Consider the following 19,859-nt stretch of genomic DNA (forward strand, 5'->3'; position numbering starts at 1 on the left):
GAGGATACCAAGAAAATAAGACCCTCTAAGGTAACATGAGAAAAGCTCATATGAACTTACAGAGACTGAAGCAGCATGCACACGGCCTGCAAGGGATTGAATCAGGTCTTCTACATATTATGGCTTACAGTTTAGTGTTTTGATGCGATTCCTGAGTGTGTGCACAAGTGGGTCTCTGATTCTTGTGCCTTCTCTCGGGCTCTTTTCCTTCTCTTGGTTTGTATTGTCTAACTTCAATGTGATAATTATATTTTAACTTTTACTTTGTTATATTCTAATAAAAATGAATGAATTAATTAATGAAAATCTAGCCACTAGGGTAAAGGGTAACAACTGCCATTTTATACCTGCTGTGAGAGGAAAAAAATCACTCCACAGTTTTTTTTATAATGTTCTTTTATTTGGTTATAGTTTGGGGGCATTTATTTTGCTTTTTCTTTTTGGGTGGTGTCTTATTTTGTTTTCTTGGCTTTGGGGGTTCTGTTGTATTAGGAGATGGCTCAAGGTAAAGAACTTGACACACAAGCATAAAAAATTGAGTTGGGATCCCCAGGACCTACACTAAAAAACTGAGCCTATCTGTAATGCAATTAATGAATGCCACACACAAGCACACAAACACATGTACACATATGCAAAACAAATCCAGTCCAACATGTTTACCTTCAAGGGATGGCTTCTTCTCACAGCTCTAGACTATTCAAGACATGGTGGAAAATGGTGACCAAGAACTCTGACAACTCTAGGTTTTGGGGAAGGCTTTTGGGTCAGAATACTTGATAAACCCAACAGTAGTGAGAATGTGGGAGCTGAAGAGTTTCTCACGGAGTTCAGTCTCATCAAGTTCTTTAACATCACAGATAAACATAAACAGAAAAGTTATGCTTTGAGGCTGTTGGGAAGGTTTACTTACATACTCACGTGCCTTTTATTTAGAATTAGCCTGGCATCCATTGAGAACCACATTTTCTTTTACATACATTTTATTACTTTTGTATTTATATGTGGATGTGGGTGGATGTGAGCATGTAACAGGATAGACACAGAGGTCAGAAAACAACTTGTAGAAGTTGGTTCAATTCTTCCACCATGTGAATCCCAACGATCAAACTCAGGTCATTATGCTTGGCAGCAGGTGTCTTTAAACACTGAATAATCTTGTCAAACCCAGAAGCACAGAGCAAAGATGGAGGATCCAAAGAAAGCATAACACAGTCACCTCTAGGGTCAGTATTCCCTATTTTACAGTACACAAGCAAGGGCCAGAGCTGAGGAAAGCTTGCTCAAGGGCATCAGCTCATGAAACAGCCAGAATTGGGATCCAAACCGGCTGGATCCAAATCCACCTTCTTAATCAATTTCTCTCCATTGTGGCTTTCTGCTGAACCCAATGCAGAGAACCCCTGAGAACTTCCCGCCACATTCCTAGTTGGTTCATCTAGGTTCTCCAACTTGCAGTCCTAGAAAATCAGTGTTTTACTCTCTTAAGCGCATCCTTATGTTATAATTTACTGTTTGGCTGTTAGCTAATAATCAATATAAAAATCACCTATTTGCACCTCTATACTTCTATAAATACAACAAATTGAAAACTGTCTAAATATTTACATAATATCCCAATGGCAACAGCTTACTAAATTAATTCACACCTGCTAGGATGTGGCACAGTGGGACAGTACTCACCTAGCATGTTCAAGACCCTGGATTCCATTCCTAGCATAGAGAAATTAATTCATGCCTGAATGATCCAAAAGGAGAGAGCACGCTTTGCTTTCCTCAGATAATGAAAGCTATTTTGTTCAATGAGGTCATTTTTTCCTTTTCTACAGAAAGTAGTGAAACAACTTGAGAACCCTCAAAATGAAGAGAATCAGTTAATTGTACTTATTTTTAAGGAGAATCTCTATATGTTTTATCCTGTTTTTAAAATTATCCAATCAAAGGGACATTTACATTTGTAAACAGACAGACATTCTCCTTGAAGCCATAGGAGACATGTTTCTACATTTTTTGGGGTCCCTCAACCTGTTTCAGGAGAGACAACTGGCAATTGTTTATGAAGCAGGAAGATATTAGCTGTCAGGTGTAGAAGGCAGGAGGAGCTGGGTAGTTCTGGCATTTACTATAGCTGGACACAATGCTACCTGGCTCCATATAAGCCACAGTGAAGAAGACACTGGGAGAACCATCTCTATGCCTTGGAAGAGTTCTAGCAGCTGAAGGAACATGGCCTCAGACAGGGGAAGTCTTCCCACAGTAGGCTGATTGCTCAATTGAGACTTTTCGTCTGTTTGTGCTACTCATTAGCTGTCACAGCACAGATCATGAGTTATCACCTCTTCTGCAGGTGCAAGCCAAATTCATGACTGGAAATTACCTTGTGGCCCAGGTGTGTGACTAATGACAAGAACTCTGGTTTCTTGCTTGATGTTCCATCTTTAAATTACATGCAAAATGCATACTACTGTCACAGATGTGTGTGTAGACAGACTAAGAACCAGATGGGAGGCCACGGGTGCTAGTGACCATTCTTACAGGCTGCTGCTTCTTTGTCTGTGCATCAGTGGATAGTGCCTCAGCTCTCATTCTCCTCTGTTAAGGTTCTGACTGGAGACCATGCTTCCCTGGAGCCCCAAGAGTCCCCTCCAAATGCCCACTTCACCCTGTTGTTGCATGATCACTGTCTCCCTCAATGGCACCCATCTCTGAATGTGGCTTCCTGTCTCCCCATGACAGTCTAATATTCATTCCACTCACATTCTTTAATGGACAATAAACAGTACTGTAACATCAGCTGTCCCATAACCAGATAAAATCTGGATCAAATAGTGCCTCATTGTTAAGGGAGATGAGCTGAAAATGAAGATTAGGTAGAATAACTTGGCATAGGATTTAGAGATTTGGAAATTGAAGCATGTGGGGTTCCTCACCTGGATTCCCCACCTTTGATGATGGGCATCTGTCAGATTCATTCAGTTTGTTTTATGTGCCTGATGTAATGTATGCACAGCTCAAGTTCAGTCACAAGAAAGGATCTCTGTGTTCACCCTACTTATACTTGTAGTCACTGACTCCTCTCACAGCTCCAACTATTCAAAATACATGTTATCTCATATGTAAGGATTTCATATATGGAAAAAGTCCAACACCAGTCTCCAGAAGAGTAGAACAGTTTTTAAATTCACTTCAGCTATTTCTGTACTTTTTCTATACATGCCACTAATAAAAACAGCTAAAGATTTTGAAAGATGGAATGTATGTATTGATTATTTAGTTTTGGGAAAGGTCTTGCAATGTAACCCTGAGTATCCTTGAATGTGTGATCTACCTGCCTCAACCTCCGGAATGATGGGATCACAGGCATGCACCATCATCCCCGGCAGTAATTTGCTTAATATTCACAATGGTATTATTGGAGAAGTATTACCAACCTCCCTTTACACAGGAAACAACAAAAGCCTAGAGAAATCCACAGACTTTCTTGCACATATGGCTCAGTGACAGCCAGGATTGGAGTTCCAACAACCTCATTTTGTAACCTGTGTCTGTAACTTCCCCTGGACATGTTTCTCAAAGCAAGCATTACCATACATGCCATGCCTGTTTCCATAACATTGTTATGCCACATTATTAATATTTTGATACCAAATTTCAGAAATGCACTAGGGATAACATTAGTATGTTGACACAAGGTCCTATATTTAACTGGTCCCATTTAATGAAAACTTCATATATTTTGAATTTCTCACTATTAATAATGCCATGACAAACTTTTTTAAATGTTATGTCAAATATACTGCTAGGAATTTCTAAGAATTTATAGGTCAAAATATGTCAACTTACAGTTGACAATTATAAGCTGACTATATCAAAGTTAACCACAGTGATTTATGCATGGTGAGAAGGGGATATTTTGCCCACAGTAGTTAGTTGCTATCATGACCAGATGGTTTTAAATTAAATTATACAAACACAGGATTCTAAAATGTTCCTGTGGCTCATTGTGGGTTCCCTAACTTACTGGGATTGACTGGACCAATTTTAAGAAGGGGGAAAAACCCTAGCACAATTCAACATACCTTTGTCTCTCCCAGACTACCCAAACCTGACCCTGTTCTCTCCAAGTGCTGTTATAGAGGGGTAGACCTAGAACTGAGCCCAGACCAAAAAGTAAAACAATAGAAATAAAAAGACTTTTACAAAACAGAAATGATGAATCTCCAAGGTCACTTGAGACATTAGAATTATCTCCTATGTCCCCAGGCATAAACTAAAATATCTGCTGCTTTTGACAGAATAAATGTAGGGTGACCTCAGTTGGATAGAAATGAGCAATCTTGAGTGCAGAAATGAATTTCTGGGAGCTGTGTAGATAACCTCAAGGCATGAACCAGGTGGAACTGATTCTATCTGGAAAGAAGTAGACAGAGATATTCCGGATGGTTAGTGTCCCTCGAGTACTTCTATTCTAAGGTCTCTTATCCAGTCCATTGGGTCACAGAAGCAGCAGCAACAGCTGCCACCCTTCTCAGGGCAGATGCTGAGCTTCTCCCTTCCACATGGCACGCCAAAGTATGAACTGATTCGGTTAGCATGCTAACAGGGACATCTTCTCCATCATCTTCATCGAGATTGATGTTGCATGAAGCAAACACTGTGCTAACTCTCAAATGAACCGTGTGGAATGATTCCTGTAATCTCATAGATTGGAGACACAGTCACAAATAAGTAAGTAGTATTACCAGATCTCAAGCTACTTCTAATTTATGTCCAAAGATGGGCTTGTAACCCCTGCATACTATGGGCATAAAACAAAGAAGCCCAAATGTGGGGGGGGGGTAACTGAGAACACGACAGCTGTGTTTCTGGAGCATAATGGAATATCTGGTTGATTGTAAGTCTCTTACTTCACAATGTCTATGTGTGAATTCAAATATTAGACCAACATTCACAAGTGCCAATGTCTGTGGGAGCCAGGAAGGAAACATTTGTGATCCAAGAGGGCCAACTGTATGCTGAGGGACTGGTGACAAATGTCAGGAACTAAGTACCCCATCTGAAGAGGACAACACTGTGGGCTCAAAAATGAGACTCACCTGTAATGTAGAAATATTAAGCTACACAAAATAGGGATATCCTATGATATTTTATTGAGGGAGAAATCACTTATATGAGAAGCCAAAAAAGTCGAGAACCAAAGGTCCGCATGCTGTTCTCCAGGTTGCAACTGGAACCCAAAGAGAAAGAGTCTCCTCCCGCAGCTCTTTTATCCCCTGTATGTTCTATGTACCTACCTGTGAACACACCCAAATGGGCATGGTCAGCGCCACAGGTACATAGATCTCTCCCTACACACCTGTAATGCCCAGATGGTGCCAGATTACCGAACTGTTTCAAGTGCAGTGAAGGTTTTCATTTTTAATGTAAATATCCCTATCCCCATATATAAATATAAAAAAATTTTAAGGCTAAGCCTTCAAATTCTAACAAATATAGCTAAGCAGTACTGGGAAATGCTTTCATAGTACCAAACCATGCATCCTTCATTCTTGCTAATATACCTGCCCTCTGTGGGTGGCTCAAAGATGGTAATAATCACCATGAAGAGAGACTCTGCTTCATTTCACATTTCAAAACGTTGTGTTTCCAAGACTTTAAGGAATGATGAGAGAGAGAGAGAGAGAGAGAGAGAGAGAGAGAGACAGAGAGAGACAGAGAGAGAGACAGAGAGTATCACAAGAATGCTCTTGTTTTTCTCTTCTCCCCTATCATGTATTGAATGCTAATGGAACAGAACAACATTGAAAGTTTTGGCAGCCATTTTATGAGTACTCAGCAACAAGACTGATACACAGGCCACAATGTAGCTATAGTGATGGGGGTCAAAGAATACAAAGGGCTTGGATTCAGAGAGGACAATTACAACACAGAGATACTCATCCTGGGGAATCTTAGACACAAAACAGTCCTTGCATATTAGGCCACTACTAGCTTCATTTTCTAATACTTGGTACAGATTCCATCCCAACAAAGGGCTGCTCATTTGGCCTCACTGTAGAGTTCTTTCTGTGTACAGCATCTCAAATGCATGAAAACTTGAGCAGCATCAAGTTTACGCAGTTAGAGTCTTAACTACATGTGCGATAAAGCTCTGCCACTTGAGAACACCCACACTATGCTTCAGAAATTTAAATTATGCTCCTAGCTTTTTAAAAGATGGATAAAATTCCTTACAATATCATACAAGGACCAAAATGTTCTCTCAGTTGCCAGGCAACTGCATATATGCTGCTTAGAGACCAAATTCATGACCCCTTGACTGTACAAAGTGGCAGGGAGGGGCGGGTCTTTCTCATGGCTTATATGCCTATGACCAAGTTTGACACTACCTGTCCAACAAAGGTCAAGGCATACATCTAGGCTATCCAGCAGCCCTGCCAGCTTATATTATCCTAAGCACACTATCAATTGTGGCTTCTGCATGCAGCACCGAATGAGGGAGCTAAGACTATCCTCAGGGTTAACTCTCTGTCCTCTGTCTTGTCTCATTATATAGACCAATATGTGGTATTCAGGCAAAGGAAAGAAGCAGTCAGAAGAATCACTACCAGGTGACAGAGTTTGGGAAACATCATTCCACAGTCTAGGAACTTTCCAGTGAAGGATGTTATCAACTTTCACAATTCCCTAAAGGACTTCTGCTTCCTGTGACATTTTAATGCACATGTAGGGTAATATGAGTTTATGATCTTGTGACTAGGGAAATACTAAAAACATGGGTAGTATCCCTGCATTGCATAGCTGCAGGTCCATTTTTAATACTTTAAACTCATAGAATCATGGACTAGAAAAAGTCTAGAGAGACCCTAAGTTGAGGAAGTCCAACCCAAGATGACTGAAGAGACATAGGTCTTGAAGGCAAACACGGAAGCCCAGTTGCTTCACTCCAAATCAAAAATAATATTTAAGCACCCCTCCCTCAGAATATGCTTATCCTTCAAGCAGTCAAACCATTATGACAAGGCAAGTCAGATTTAATCCCAACCTCATTATAATCAAAGTCTCCATGCAGATATTCTAGATATAAGATTAATTTATATTTGAGCCACCCTGTTCTATTACTCCTTGGCAAATTAATAATGGCTTAAACACACTAGCTCTTAGTTTTCTCATTTGTCCAGTGCAGATGTCTATGGTATGAAGTATATGTGGCAGTTCTGTGCATTCATTGCAGAGCTAGATGCCTTTTAACTTACTACTTCTCCATTCCTATAGGATATCTTTCTTTAGGGTGGTTAACAGTGGCTAACCAGCCATTACAACTACTTTCCAACTAGCAGCAAGGACAGAGCCCTGAAGCCCCTTACTTTAAGGATTCTCCTAGCTTTGCCAGGTTGAAAGCGGACCTGAGATATACATTAAAGGCAAAGGGTCCATGAGATTATAGGGAAGATGACACTAGGAACCTGCAGAGAAGAAAGTGAGAACCGAAGGAGAGCAGGAACTGCAATCACCTGCAATTCCATACTGCCCAGCAGCCATCTCAGGAAGGTTCTCATCTCATTACACAAAGTTGAGACAACCCAGGAAGTTGGATCCATCGCTGAAAATGTCACATCTCTACCTGTATCTTTGGGGAGGCAAAGAGGCTTTCTTAAGCTTTAGAGTGAATCCTAGACTGAAAAGTAAATCTACAGACAGAAAAATGCAAGTCCTCCGGCAACATGGGGGCTGCCATTAATGATGCCTCAGTGGCATGGTACTTGAAGGTAGGAGGTAGCTCAACTAGTCCTGCAAGGTACTCATAAAACTTGTCTGCACATCAGCACTTCTGAATGACCCTTCCTCTCAGAGATTCAAGAAGCAGACTCAGAGCTCATGCATGTTCATATATATAGTTGGTTATAGTGAGAGGATATGGAAGAAAATAAGGAAAAGAGACTGATAAGCAGGGGCAGGGAGAAAGCAAACAAGCTTACAGTTGCCTGCTACAGCAGAGGTTCCCAGAAAGTTCCTGATCTGTCCAGCAGCAATGTATGACAAGTATTGATTACTGCCCACCTGAGGAGTTTACCAGAGCCTGCATGGCCATGGTTCAGAGAGTCCATATGATTGGCTTTATCCATTCTCCAAGTCCCAACTACAGCCCAGGGCTTGAGGCTCACAAAAGTAGGCACAATAAATCACACTGTAACCACAAACTATCAGGTATATAGATATATTCTTAACTGGTGTATATGTCAAGAGAGTAGAGGTTATGTCCAGGCTTTTCAATCCTTTCTGTGTTAACCCTTTCCTATACAACATGTTGGGTCAGAATTTAGCTAGATGTGTCCACAATAACAGGAAATGCAATATTACTTCTGCTTGGCTATATGCATGTCTAGGTGATATGTGGAGATCCTAGCACTGTGCAGCAGCAGTACTTCTCATCTGGTACACCTTTCAAATAGACCCCAGGGTCAAAGCGACCACATGGTCCAATTCTCCTCCTTTCTGCTTCAGTACTGAGAATTTTCATGTCAGCCAGTTCCCAGGTGCATTTGTTTTCTGTTAACACCACAAGAAGTCACTGCAAAACCACACACCCAAACATCAGGGATTTGTTCCCTTTGTGTCATGTGTAGCCGAGTATGACCCAGGTTTCCTGACCACCCCGGCTACAGCCAAGGTGTCAGGAGCCACTCTATGTTCTAGAGGTTCTATGAGACAGCTCTTTGTGTTCTGCCCCTCCAGGCTGCTGGCATAATCTGTTGAAGTCCTGATTCCCTACCACCTATCAACTGAAAGCATCATCACTCCTGAAAGCCATCCACATTTTGCCCTCATCTAGTTCTTTGTCAGTTTTCAGGTCTGTAGTGAGAGTGGGTCTGTCATATCTGAAGCTAAGAATAGCTCTGCTTTTAAGAGTCATGTGGTTACATGGGACCACCTTAGTAATCAAAGATAATGACCCCTCCAATTTACCAGGCATAATCTTGATCATGACTGAAGAGTCCTTTTTGCCAAGTCTAATAATAGTCTCTCAGGATCTGTTTGCAGGCATCTTTATGGAGAGAGGAAATACTGCCTGAATAGTAATTCATTCCAATGTTGCTGGTTCAAAAACTACACTGGGCTTGTGCCTACAAAAGAATTGGAACACTACTAAACTCCTCTACCGTTCATCCTTAATTTACGTTGCTTGACAGTCCCCCAAAACTGGTAATGAACAGACTGAAGTTCTACTTCTATACTGGGCCCTGTTCCTACTAAAAGGCAATGAGAAGTGGGGCTGAAAAGGAACCCATAAAGAGAAAATCAAAAACTAAAAGCATTCCTAGGCTAGATAATCATCTTTCAGATAATCTCAGTTTCTCAAGATACAGTCAGCAAAATTCTTGATGGAGAGAAGAAGAGATCGCAATCTAATCCTAGATCAAACATCGGGGAAATTCAACAAGATGTCTTCCTTTTTTATTTCTTAATAAGAAGACTTCATTAAGTCTTAAGAAAAAAGAATAAGTCATAGGGAAGAAAGAGAAAAACTGTGTCCTCCGTACTCCCCAATAATGCAGTAACGAAGGCAGCTCCATGAGTGCAAGATGGTAACTCAATGTGCTCATCCGACAGCACTGTCTCTCACCCAGCACTGTGTGAGTCACACACACCCAAGATATTCTGATGGAATTGGTGTGAGACAATGTAGACACTGGGCTTATTGTCTTCACATTCTAAGGTGCAGCAATGAAGAAATACCACTGCTACAGTTGATGAAAGTCTCCTTTGTTTTTGTTTTGTTCTTTAACAAAATGCGGTAACTTAACACTGTGAAAAAAAACTAGTATTCTCCATATTTTAAGTCTCATGCAACCAAAACCAGCAATAATCTCAAGAATTAAAAATGAATAGATGGCTAAGAATGTGGCTCAGTGGTAGATTACTTGCTTAGCGTGCATGAGGTCCCATGTAGCAGTGGGTACTAATCATATTCATATTCAGCAATAGCACCCTTTTCTACCATTATCATAGGGTGTGAATCTTACATGCTCAAATTTTGCACAGTGACAAAGAGACAATACATATTGAAGATGTACTCTAAAACACAATGCAGAATTAAAAGAAAAAATGTCATCTTCATGTAGATCCTCAGAGTCACTAGTCACATAAGATAATTGGGTAAGCAGATAGGAAATGGACATTGTTTTGTGGCAGTACCAAAAAATCTCAGAATACAGCCAATAAGCATGGGATAAGAGCTATTGCTATAGGTCAGTTAGTAAAATGTTGATCTAACATACACAAAATTCGATATCAACCACTGCATATATTTATACACTTAGGAGGTGAAAGCAGGAATGTTGTGAGTGTAAGGCCATTATTGGCTATATAGTGAGTTTGAGGCCAGTCTGAAATACATGAGACTGTTTCAAAAGGAAGCAATATTTATTGTGTGTATCAATGAATGAATTTTGGCCTAAAAGGCAAGCCTTACCCATCAATGATTCAAGCACCTAGGTAAGAAACAGAAGATGGAAAACAGAGCAGAGGTGATTTCCTGACATCTCCATGGTGTTCTACAAGAACTAACAATGTGCCTTCACTGTGAGAGCGTTTACTCTTCCTTGGACACACACTGTAGGTAGTACCACATTTTTGTGTTGTGCTCTTAAAGATCTGTGCATCCCTAATAAGTACTCCATGCTGAGGTGAGACAGCCAATCAACCATTTAATACACAATCCTCTTGATTTTGGCTACAGGAGAATGAATCATTGGCATATTCACGATGTCTCACACTGTCTTTGCTCCTCTCCATTTTCATAAATTGAGAACTATTCATTAAGAAAACAAATCATGTCTCTGAATTGTAATAATGCACTCATAGAGGTCTTCATTCCAGTCTTCAAAGAATCACAAAGTTAAACATCACTCTAGACAAGCTGCTATAGATCCTCCTATTATCATAGGCTACATACAGTTCTGTTTTGGTCTTAGACAGTTAATGTCCAATGCACAAAAAATACTTAGCAATCCCCTGAAGAAAATTAAATGAGCTACTGCAATAATTTATCTTCCATCTACAATGACTGGATATAGCTATGACTTCTACAACAAGTAAAAATGAAAAAGAAAATATATCACCAGGCCAGAGCTATGAAGAAAGAGGCAAATATTTATACATTGTTAAGGGGAAGGCAGACCAAAAAGCCCAATTTTGTCCACAAACTATATTCCAAAGGAATGGTAAAAGCATATCCAAAGAGATAACATACATTAATGCTCATTTACAGATTCACTTCCCATAAAGGAAAGGGCTAATACAAGTCTTATTTAATGCATTTTGTTATCTATAAAATGGATAACTATGTAATCATTAAAAATGATATTCTAAAGAAGCACAGTTCAAGGGAAATTACCCCGAAATATGCATGATAGAAAGTAAGAAATAAAATAGCATATGAATCCCATTTTGACTATGTCTCTGAATATGCTTATATGTTGGCATATTACTCTATATAAAATGTGACTAATAAATATTATTGAATGTTTAAATGGAGCATGCATAAAGAAATAGAGAAAAATATGACATACCCCAGAATGTTAATACTAGTTATGACTAAAGAGTAGGATTATAGGAATATGCATTTTCTTCCTTAAGCTCTTCTGCATTCTTGAATAAAGCCTGCTGCTGCTTTTCCATGGGCATTCCAGTGAGGTAACACTCCTGTGACCCAGTCCTGGAGCATGAATCATTGGAACTTAAATTTTCCTCTGTACTCTCTAGCTCTAAGGCCTTGGGTAACACCTCTCTGAGTGTTCGAGACCCCTGGAAAAGAGTTGTGGCAACAATTACATGGAATTGTGATTCCTGTCAACTGTTGTTTCTCCTACCCTTCCTTCCTCAAAGGGCCTTTCTTTGTGGCTTTGTTCAGAAGCTGACTGATCACAGCCATACCCAATAACAGGAAGCAGGCTCTCTCCTGCATTGGGTTTCAAACTGCAATAGGATGAGAATGGTCACTTGAATATGCTTATTCAATGCTCCATTGGTAGAACTGCTTTATAGTATGGCTTGATATGCTGGCCAATCAATTTAGGAAAAAGTTGTTAGAGTTCTTCTGCCTTCAGACACTGATACACGGATTCTGGGCAGACTGGGGCAAAGAGGGCAAGTCTATAAAGGAAACAATACTTGAAAGAGTGCGGGAAGAAATCATGAAAGTATCTTTGGTTTTGCTGCAGAAATCTTACATTGTTCTTTTTGCATTTACAATTAACATCTTTGCATGAATCTGTTGAACTGGATTTCTATGACTCCATAGAAAGACATCCTAAGTGATACTGGAAGCAAATTGCAAAACCCAAGACAGAAAGAGGTTTCAAAAAATAGGCACCATCTCTTTCTCCTTGCAGATACATGTGTGTGCACGCAAACACACACACACACACACACCACATTGTACATGAGTTTCACAGTGCATACTTGCTTGACATTGGTTACATATAGTTTGTAGGAAAGGAGAAGAAATGAGGGGAGTATTCAGACTTTTTTTTCCTCCCAATTGATGCAAATGGGGCCCAGTTTTTCTAATTGCAATATAAAGTCTTCTAAATGTGAACAAAGGTTTCCAAGGAAAATGTGTGTGGTAATAAATGATATACTGAATAAAAGGAATACTAGATCTTATTTAAGAGTCTAGAACAAAGTCCTCCCCAGTCCTTTCTTTCTTGAAGGACTTGAACAACTGGTTAGAGGCCATGCTTTTATAAAAGATTCCCAAGATCAACAGATCAAGAGGGTTGTGTATATGTTCTTAGATCAAAAGAAAGCATATGATATTTGCATATGCATGGGCTACATTAACTTTGAGTCTTAATAAGTAATGAAGACTGAGAGGGTCCGTGACCTGTGGGGGTTCTACATTATAAAGTATCTGCTTTTCCAAAATGACGGTGGTAAGAAGCAGGTGAATGGACAGTGACTTTCTTCATGTCCAAACCTAACTTCTCATATGCTTTTGCATTCAATTTTAAAGAAGAATAAAACTGCCTTGATGTACTTCAATATTTTCTACTTCAATAAACAATAAAGCAGGAACGTCTTAAGCCAGGAACAGTATCTGTGATTTGGGTAGGTAAAAGAATAAAACAAAAACTAATGCAAGTGAGAACTCCAAATCACCTACCACACTGAAAAGAAATCATGAGTATTCAAGTCTTAGGGGGGTCTCTTTTTGTTCCCTTCTTATGCATATATGTCCCTGTCTTAGAATGTGACACTCAATACTGAGGGCTACCAGTTCTAGTTAATGGCATGGCTGTAATGGCTAGCAATTTAAATAATGGAGGCTGAAGCTGGCGGCTATAAGGACGCAATGTAGAAATTGTCACAGTTTATCAACATCACTGGCACCCAGCTCTTCATTACCTCCTTGAATAGGGTCAAAGTGGTTAAAGTGATGCTGTAAATACCAACTAACACAAACAGCTGCTTTGTATTAGTTGGTATTTACAGCATCACTTGGTTTGGCATTGGGTATTTACAACAAAACAAGTTGTGTTGCCCAGGAATGGACTATTAAATGCAAGAATGTAATTGATAGTAACCAACTTTCAGGGTCCAGTAACTTTTTCTCAATGCATGTGACTTTGATCTTTTCAAGGCACAAGTAATGTGCGCCAAATGGAAAAACAAGAGAAGGAGAACTCACAAAACCCCTTAAGCCTTCAGTACTAAATGAAAAGCTAACCCACATATCTTATAGAACCCCTTAGGTTTGTGTGACTCAGAAGAGAATTCCAGTTGTCTCCTTTTGAAAGGGTATTCAAGTGACTTAGGGAAATCTTGCTTTCATGAGAATTCTGAAAGTACTAATTGTATGTCCTCATTGCAGCAGAGAAAGAAGCTGAGCCCCTAGCCACACCAGACCAATTGCTCTGTTCCATTTGGCCCATCCTAGAATGGCTAACTTGGTATTTTAATTCTTTGCAACATTTGTAATTTGAGAGATTTCACAGAAAATACTGGAATGCCTCCATCATGCCACAACATATTCTCTCTGACTTGAGGCCAAGTGTTAATTATCGCTATCTTCTTAATTGTGGTGCTATTTTTCTGTAAGTAAAGACTGGAGACAAATATTTTGTGCTGATGGATGTTGAACACAAATGGAAAAACTAAAGGTGCTCTAGGAAGACCAGGCATTTACAGAAAACAATGAAGAGATTATAAATTCTTTACACAAGTAAAGATTTTTCTCAACCTAATTCTCCCATTTGTCCTCTGAGAGCATTTGAGTAGAAATGGGGGTGGGGGAAGAATGAGAAAACAAGCACTGCACATGTAATAAGATGTGTGAGGGTGCACACATGTGCCTGTGCATGTGCATGTGTGCGGAAGGGCATAGGGAAAACAGAAAACAACCTTAGCGGTCATGCCTTAAGTAGCACTCATCTTTTAGGGCATAGTTTCTTACTGGCATGAAGTTCACTGAGTAGGTTAGAATGGCTGACCATCAAGCCTCAGGACCCAGCTGTCTCTGCCTCCCTAGTGCTGGGATTACAGATGTTTACCACCACATCCATTTCTTTCTTTATTTTTAATGTGTATCTGAGGATGGAACTCAGGTCCTCATTCTTATAAAGCAAGCATTTTACCAACTGTTCTGTCTCTGTAACTCTTGCCTTTATATATGAGTTTTGATCTTATACTAAACATCCTAAAAAAATCTCTTGATATAAGTAGAGACAGTTAAGTGGAGTCAGTTAAGGAACTATGGTACATTAATTTCCCACTATGTAAAAACATAATATTTTCACACAATTGCTAATAAATAATAATTTATGCTTTGCTCATTCATTTATCAAATGAGTATTTATTTACTGTGTCAGACATCTCTACAGAGAAATATTCCAAGACACAATTTCCCTACTTTCAGCTTGAATTCTAACAAGGAGATGAGCAAACACTGATGGAATAATGATTTTACTATGACAGAGATCAGACAGTACTTAATAATAGCGGTCATCTACTGAGTACTTATGTGTGATAGGAACTGTGCTGAGCATTTCATGTGTCTTTGCATTTAGTCCCTCACTGGTATCCTCTGAGTCGGGTGCTGATGCAATTGTTACAGGGGAGATAGCCAATCATAACATAGGTTATGCAGCCCTCAGAGACAGACCCGAGGTAGAAGCATCAACTGCTCTTCCCACGCCACACCAACTACAAATCTGCTCCATCAACCCACGTCAGCTGCAAGGGAGGCATACTTAAGAGATGCAGAACTTGTGAAAAACTGATCAGGCCACCTGGCATGATAGTTCTGGTAGAAAATAAAGTGAGCTCTCAGAATTTGGCAGGGTGCAGCTGGGAGTAGCTGTGAGAAGAACCTGGGCATGCCTCTCGGAACCAGAGGAAAAGAAAACTGAGGTCCTCTCAGGACATGTATCACGGAGCTCAGGACAAAACTCGTGGGTATTAAATGGACAATGTGCTGAGTGCTTTTGTCAGCTTGTCATAAACTAGGGTATTGCTTCCCTCATATTGGCCTGTGGGCATGTCGGTAAAGGCTTTTTCTTAACTAATGATTGATGTAGGCAGGTAGAATCCACAGTGGGAGGTTCCACCCCTGGACAAGTGGTCCTGGGTTGTCAGAAAACAAGCTGATAAATCCATGGAAAGCAAGCCATTAAGCAACACTGCTCCATGGTCTCCGTTCAGTGTTTGCCTCCAGATTCCTGCCTTGGCTTCCCTCAACAATGGACTTTCACTTGGACATATAAGATGAAGTAAACCTTTTCTTCCCCAAGTTGCTCTGGTCAGTTTTTTACAACAACAGCAGAAAAGAAACCAGGAAAGGCTACAAGAAGCACAGTTTTTCCACTGTCATGTTTCCAAAGACATGAGGGTTATAGTGATTTCTCTGTTTCCATACCTACAGACTCTTGAAATAATTTAATACACGAAAGATGAATTTCTTCCTGAGTGATTAATACATCCTAATGAAGTAAGAGGTGTACTGTGTATGGCGTTTCTAATATCCACAATACCATGAGGTAAAACCACATAGAATAAAATAACACTGGGTTCACAGAGGTTCAGTAATCTAAGACTACACAAGTAATATGTGGAGAAGTCCTGGTTTGAGCTGAAAAACTATGACTAAAAAATACATACTCCGCTCCCCCTAGATTATCACTATATCCTCCACCTCCACCTCTGTAAATACTCAAATTACATATTTTGATTATTCCTTACTTTATTCACTCAAAATCAATTTATTCAGCAAATACAAAGAACATAGCATTGATTCACAAGTTTCTGATAGGCAAATCAAGGGGACAAATGTGTAAATCCTAACCAAACTTTCAGGCAGGACAAATGAATCTAAGTACATGCATTTCCCAAAAAAATTCCATGACTTTGGGTTCTTTGGTTGGTGGATCACTGTCACACATCTTGAACACGGTCTAGAACTAACAAGCAGTTTTTAAATGGGAAGATAAGCAAAGCAAAGCAATACTGCCTCCTGGGGTAAATCAAAAAAGTCTGCCAGAGAATTCAGTTGTACCTGGTGAAGTCTATCAGGTATAGACAAGTTGGAAATGGGCTGCAGGTCAGTGGGCCACTGGAGACACAGATACATAAGCATAGAAGCCCATGGAAGATCTGAGAAGCAAGTCTTACCTGAAAAACAGTAAAGATGAGGTGGTGAAAGTTAAAAACAATAGTCACAAAAGTTATCAGGCACCAAAATAGAGTCTTGAAGATGTGAAGAGAATAAGGAAGAAATCCAGCAAGCTGACAGGCTGCGACAACTGCAGGAACAATCTCCACAGCATAACTTTTCCATCTCAGTACTTGTCATCTGCCCTGAGTCTACAGTTTTCTTTCCTCTCCATTCTGCTCATCCCACCTCACCTCCCTTCACCATGCCAGATCCCAACACACAGTCCAGAAGATATTCCCCTGCCAAACATGGTGGCATATGCACAGAATCCAACACAGGAGACTCAGGCACCAGGATCATGAGTTCCAGGCCAACCAGAAACACCCCAAAAATGTAAAAGAAAGAAGGAAGTAGAGGATGAAGAAGACAGGGAGGGAAAGGAGGACAAGGAAGAGAAATAGGATGGTGGTGATGACAGTGAGGAGAACTAGGACACAGGCCTCTAGGAAGCTTTCCTAGATATCCTTCAGTCTGGGCTCCTTATAGCCTACACTTGACTGTTCTCAGGTGAAGCTGAATTCATCACTCTGCCCCTGCTCTCCCAGATAGCCACTATTGCATTATGAATAGCTTGGCATGGATACATTTGAAATAATTGTGTTGAGTGATTAATGTTGAGAAAAAAAGTCCATAAAGGTCATAGGAGGTCAGCACTACAGTCTAGGGGGAAATGTCTCTTTCCAGCATCCCAGAAGCTCCTATTAACAGTAGGCACTTTGCTATGTGGGGTGAAGCAAGCAGCCAGTGAGAATGCGCATGGCAATCAGGCAGTTGTTGAGGAGAGCAGGGTTCCATGAGGGAGGAGCATCATTAGCATGCAACACTGGGGAATCTGATTTTCATGACAGACAGATTTATTATGACTTCTAAACATATAAATCCCAGGTTATGCTTTACAGCTAACCTAACAGCTTGATATATGTGTCTGACATCCCATCTTAAAATCAGATTCCAACTTCTAATTAATTTTTATTCACCCATCACTCTAAGTAGAGAGGAAGAAAGCCTCACTGGGATAAACAACAGATAGGATATTAGTTGCTCATACTCGGTAGTACATTTCTCTTTGAAACACCACTTTACTTTTGCTTCACTATATTAAAAAAATGCAGTGTTCATTCTCTCTCTACAATATCTAAGAATGTCAACCAGGGAACGGATAGACATTGTTTCTATGAAGCAAACCAGTTCTGGCCCTTCCCTCCCACCCTCAGCATTCAGCTTCATCCCAGAACTCCAGGTAACACCTGGCCCAGTTGTTTTACAGACTGATATTGTATGGTGACACCATGCTCTCTCTTTCTTCAGTAATATTCTCATTAACTAACTCTGGCAGTTAATAACCATGAAGACCTGCCTTCACACTAGTAATAATGCTCATAACAGCCAAAAATGCCCCCCTCGGCTCTCTCTGAAGTCTCACATTGCAATTCACTCACAGCAGAACAATTTGTTACCTTGCTACTTATTTTCTGCAGTTCTTTGTAAATTCTGGATATTGGGCCTTTGCCTGCAGCAGAGCTGGTAAAGATCTCCCATGCTATGGGTTGTTTGCTCTGCTGACAATTTCATTTTTTCCACAGAGATGTTTATTTTCATGTAGTATATCTGTTGGTACTTGGGTCTGCTGCCTGCACTATTGAGGTTCTGTTCAGAAAGTTCTTGCCATCCCAGTGTCTTGAAGAATGTTCCCTGCTTCTCCTAGAAGTTCCAGCATTTCTGGTTTTAAGTTTATGTCTTTGTCCCATTTTAAATTTATTTTTTATAGGTGAAAGACACAAACCAAGTTTTCTTCTTCTACATGCAGATATACAGTTTTCCAGCACTATTTGTTGAATAGTGCATCTTATTTCCAATGTGAACTTTTGCTTTCATTGACAAAAATTAAATGGGCAAAGTATAATTTCATTTTCAAGTCCTCTAATCTATTAGGTTGGTCCACCTGTCTATTTTTATACCCATACCAAGCTATCTTTATCACTATAGCTCTGTAGTATAATTTGAAGTTAGGCATTATGATGCCTCTTAGCAGTGTTTTTACTCCCAGTCTGTAATATACAAACATGTAAACAAATGTGCGTGTAGATATTGCATGCATATAGAAAGGAGAGCAAGAAAACGTGTCAGGATGCTGTCCTTGGAAATATAAGTCCTTATAGAAATATATCTTAGTAGTCATGAGTTAATACTAAAGATAGAACTAGCCAATGAGAAGATCTGGGCATTGGCCAACAGCATTGTAACTAATAGAGTCTCTGTGTGTTATTTGGGACTGACAAGTCACTGGGACCAGACTGATGGGAAGAATGCACATTACATAATGGCTCCCAATGTTGGTTACATGAATTTCCACATAGAATGACAAAAGTTTATAACGGATTTTTAGAAACAAAAGAATAGAGACAAGCACAGCTTCTTGATGGCAGCAATTTCTAGGGTGGGTTCTGTTTTGCTAGAAACAAGCAGAGACTTGCACAACCAGTGCTTTTGGTAAATGTATGCCTGCCATCTTGGAAAGACATCAGTTAAAACACCTGAAACTTTAGTTTTAGCAATGTTGCTTAGCAGATAACAGACACGTGGCTAGAAAAACATAAAGATTTACAGTATAACCAGATTCAGATGAAGTAAAACCTCCTAAAGGTTTAAAGTGTGTTGAAAAAAATATACATAGGCTTGAAAGAAAAAAAACAAACAAGATAATGGCTGGGTGTGGTGGCACAAGCCTTTGATCCCAGCAATTCAGAGGCAGAGGCAGGCAGATTTCCACAGAGAAACCCTGTCTCAGAGAATAAATAAATGAATGAATAAATAAATAAATAAATAAAAGAAATAGAGTAATAAAAAAGCCATGTAAAGATGAAAAATGCAAAGAAAGTCTGGATACTGTATGCTATTGTGTTGTCTTTGAATTGTTTGATTGCTAAGTAATAACAACTGCTAAAAGAAATGCTACGAAATTAATCCAACTTATATATTTTAAAAATTATTTGACTTCTAGATTTAAATATAAGGACAGATTACTTGGGAAAAAAGTTTTTACTTGTGTTTCCACAGAAAATGAAAAGCTATGGAATCCTTACACAATTGTATGGTTTGATGAAGCAAGACCCCCAGAAACAGTGACCCAAGTGATCCAAAACAG

The 19,859-nt window shown here is 39.7% G+C and overlaps 1 protein-coding gene across 7 annotated transcripts in view; it reads right to left on the reverse strand.

The window, feature by feature from the left end:
- The window catches only part of Fhit (fragile histidine triad diadenosine triphosphatase), a 1,472,699-nt gene that overhangs the window by 1,289,437 nt on the left and 163,403 nt on the right, over positions 1–19,859 (reverse strand). For 5 of the 7 annotated variants that reach the window (XM_040747566.1, XM_040747565.1, XM_040747562.1 and 2 more), the window contains one exon: positions 16,556–16,671. The exons of the other annotated variants lie outside the window; for them this stretch is intronic. In XM_040747566.1, coding sequence (XP_040603500.1) covers positions 16,556–16,636 — 81 coding nt within the window. In that variant the 5' untranslated portion in view covers positions 16,637–16,671. The remainder of the gene's footprint in view (positions 1–16,555; positions 16,672–19,859) is intronic. 7 annotated transcript variants of the gene reach the window in all.

The sequence above is a fragment of the Mesocricetus auratus genome, unplaced genomic scaffold (assembly GCF_017639785.1).
Source record: "Mesocricetus auratus isolate SY011 unplaced genomic scaffold, BCM_Maur_2.0 Super-Scaffold_100006, whole genome shotgun sequence".
NCBI lineage: Eukaryota > Metazoa > Chordata > Mammalia > Rodentia > Cricetidae > Mesocricetus > Mesocricetus auratus.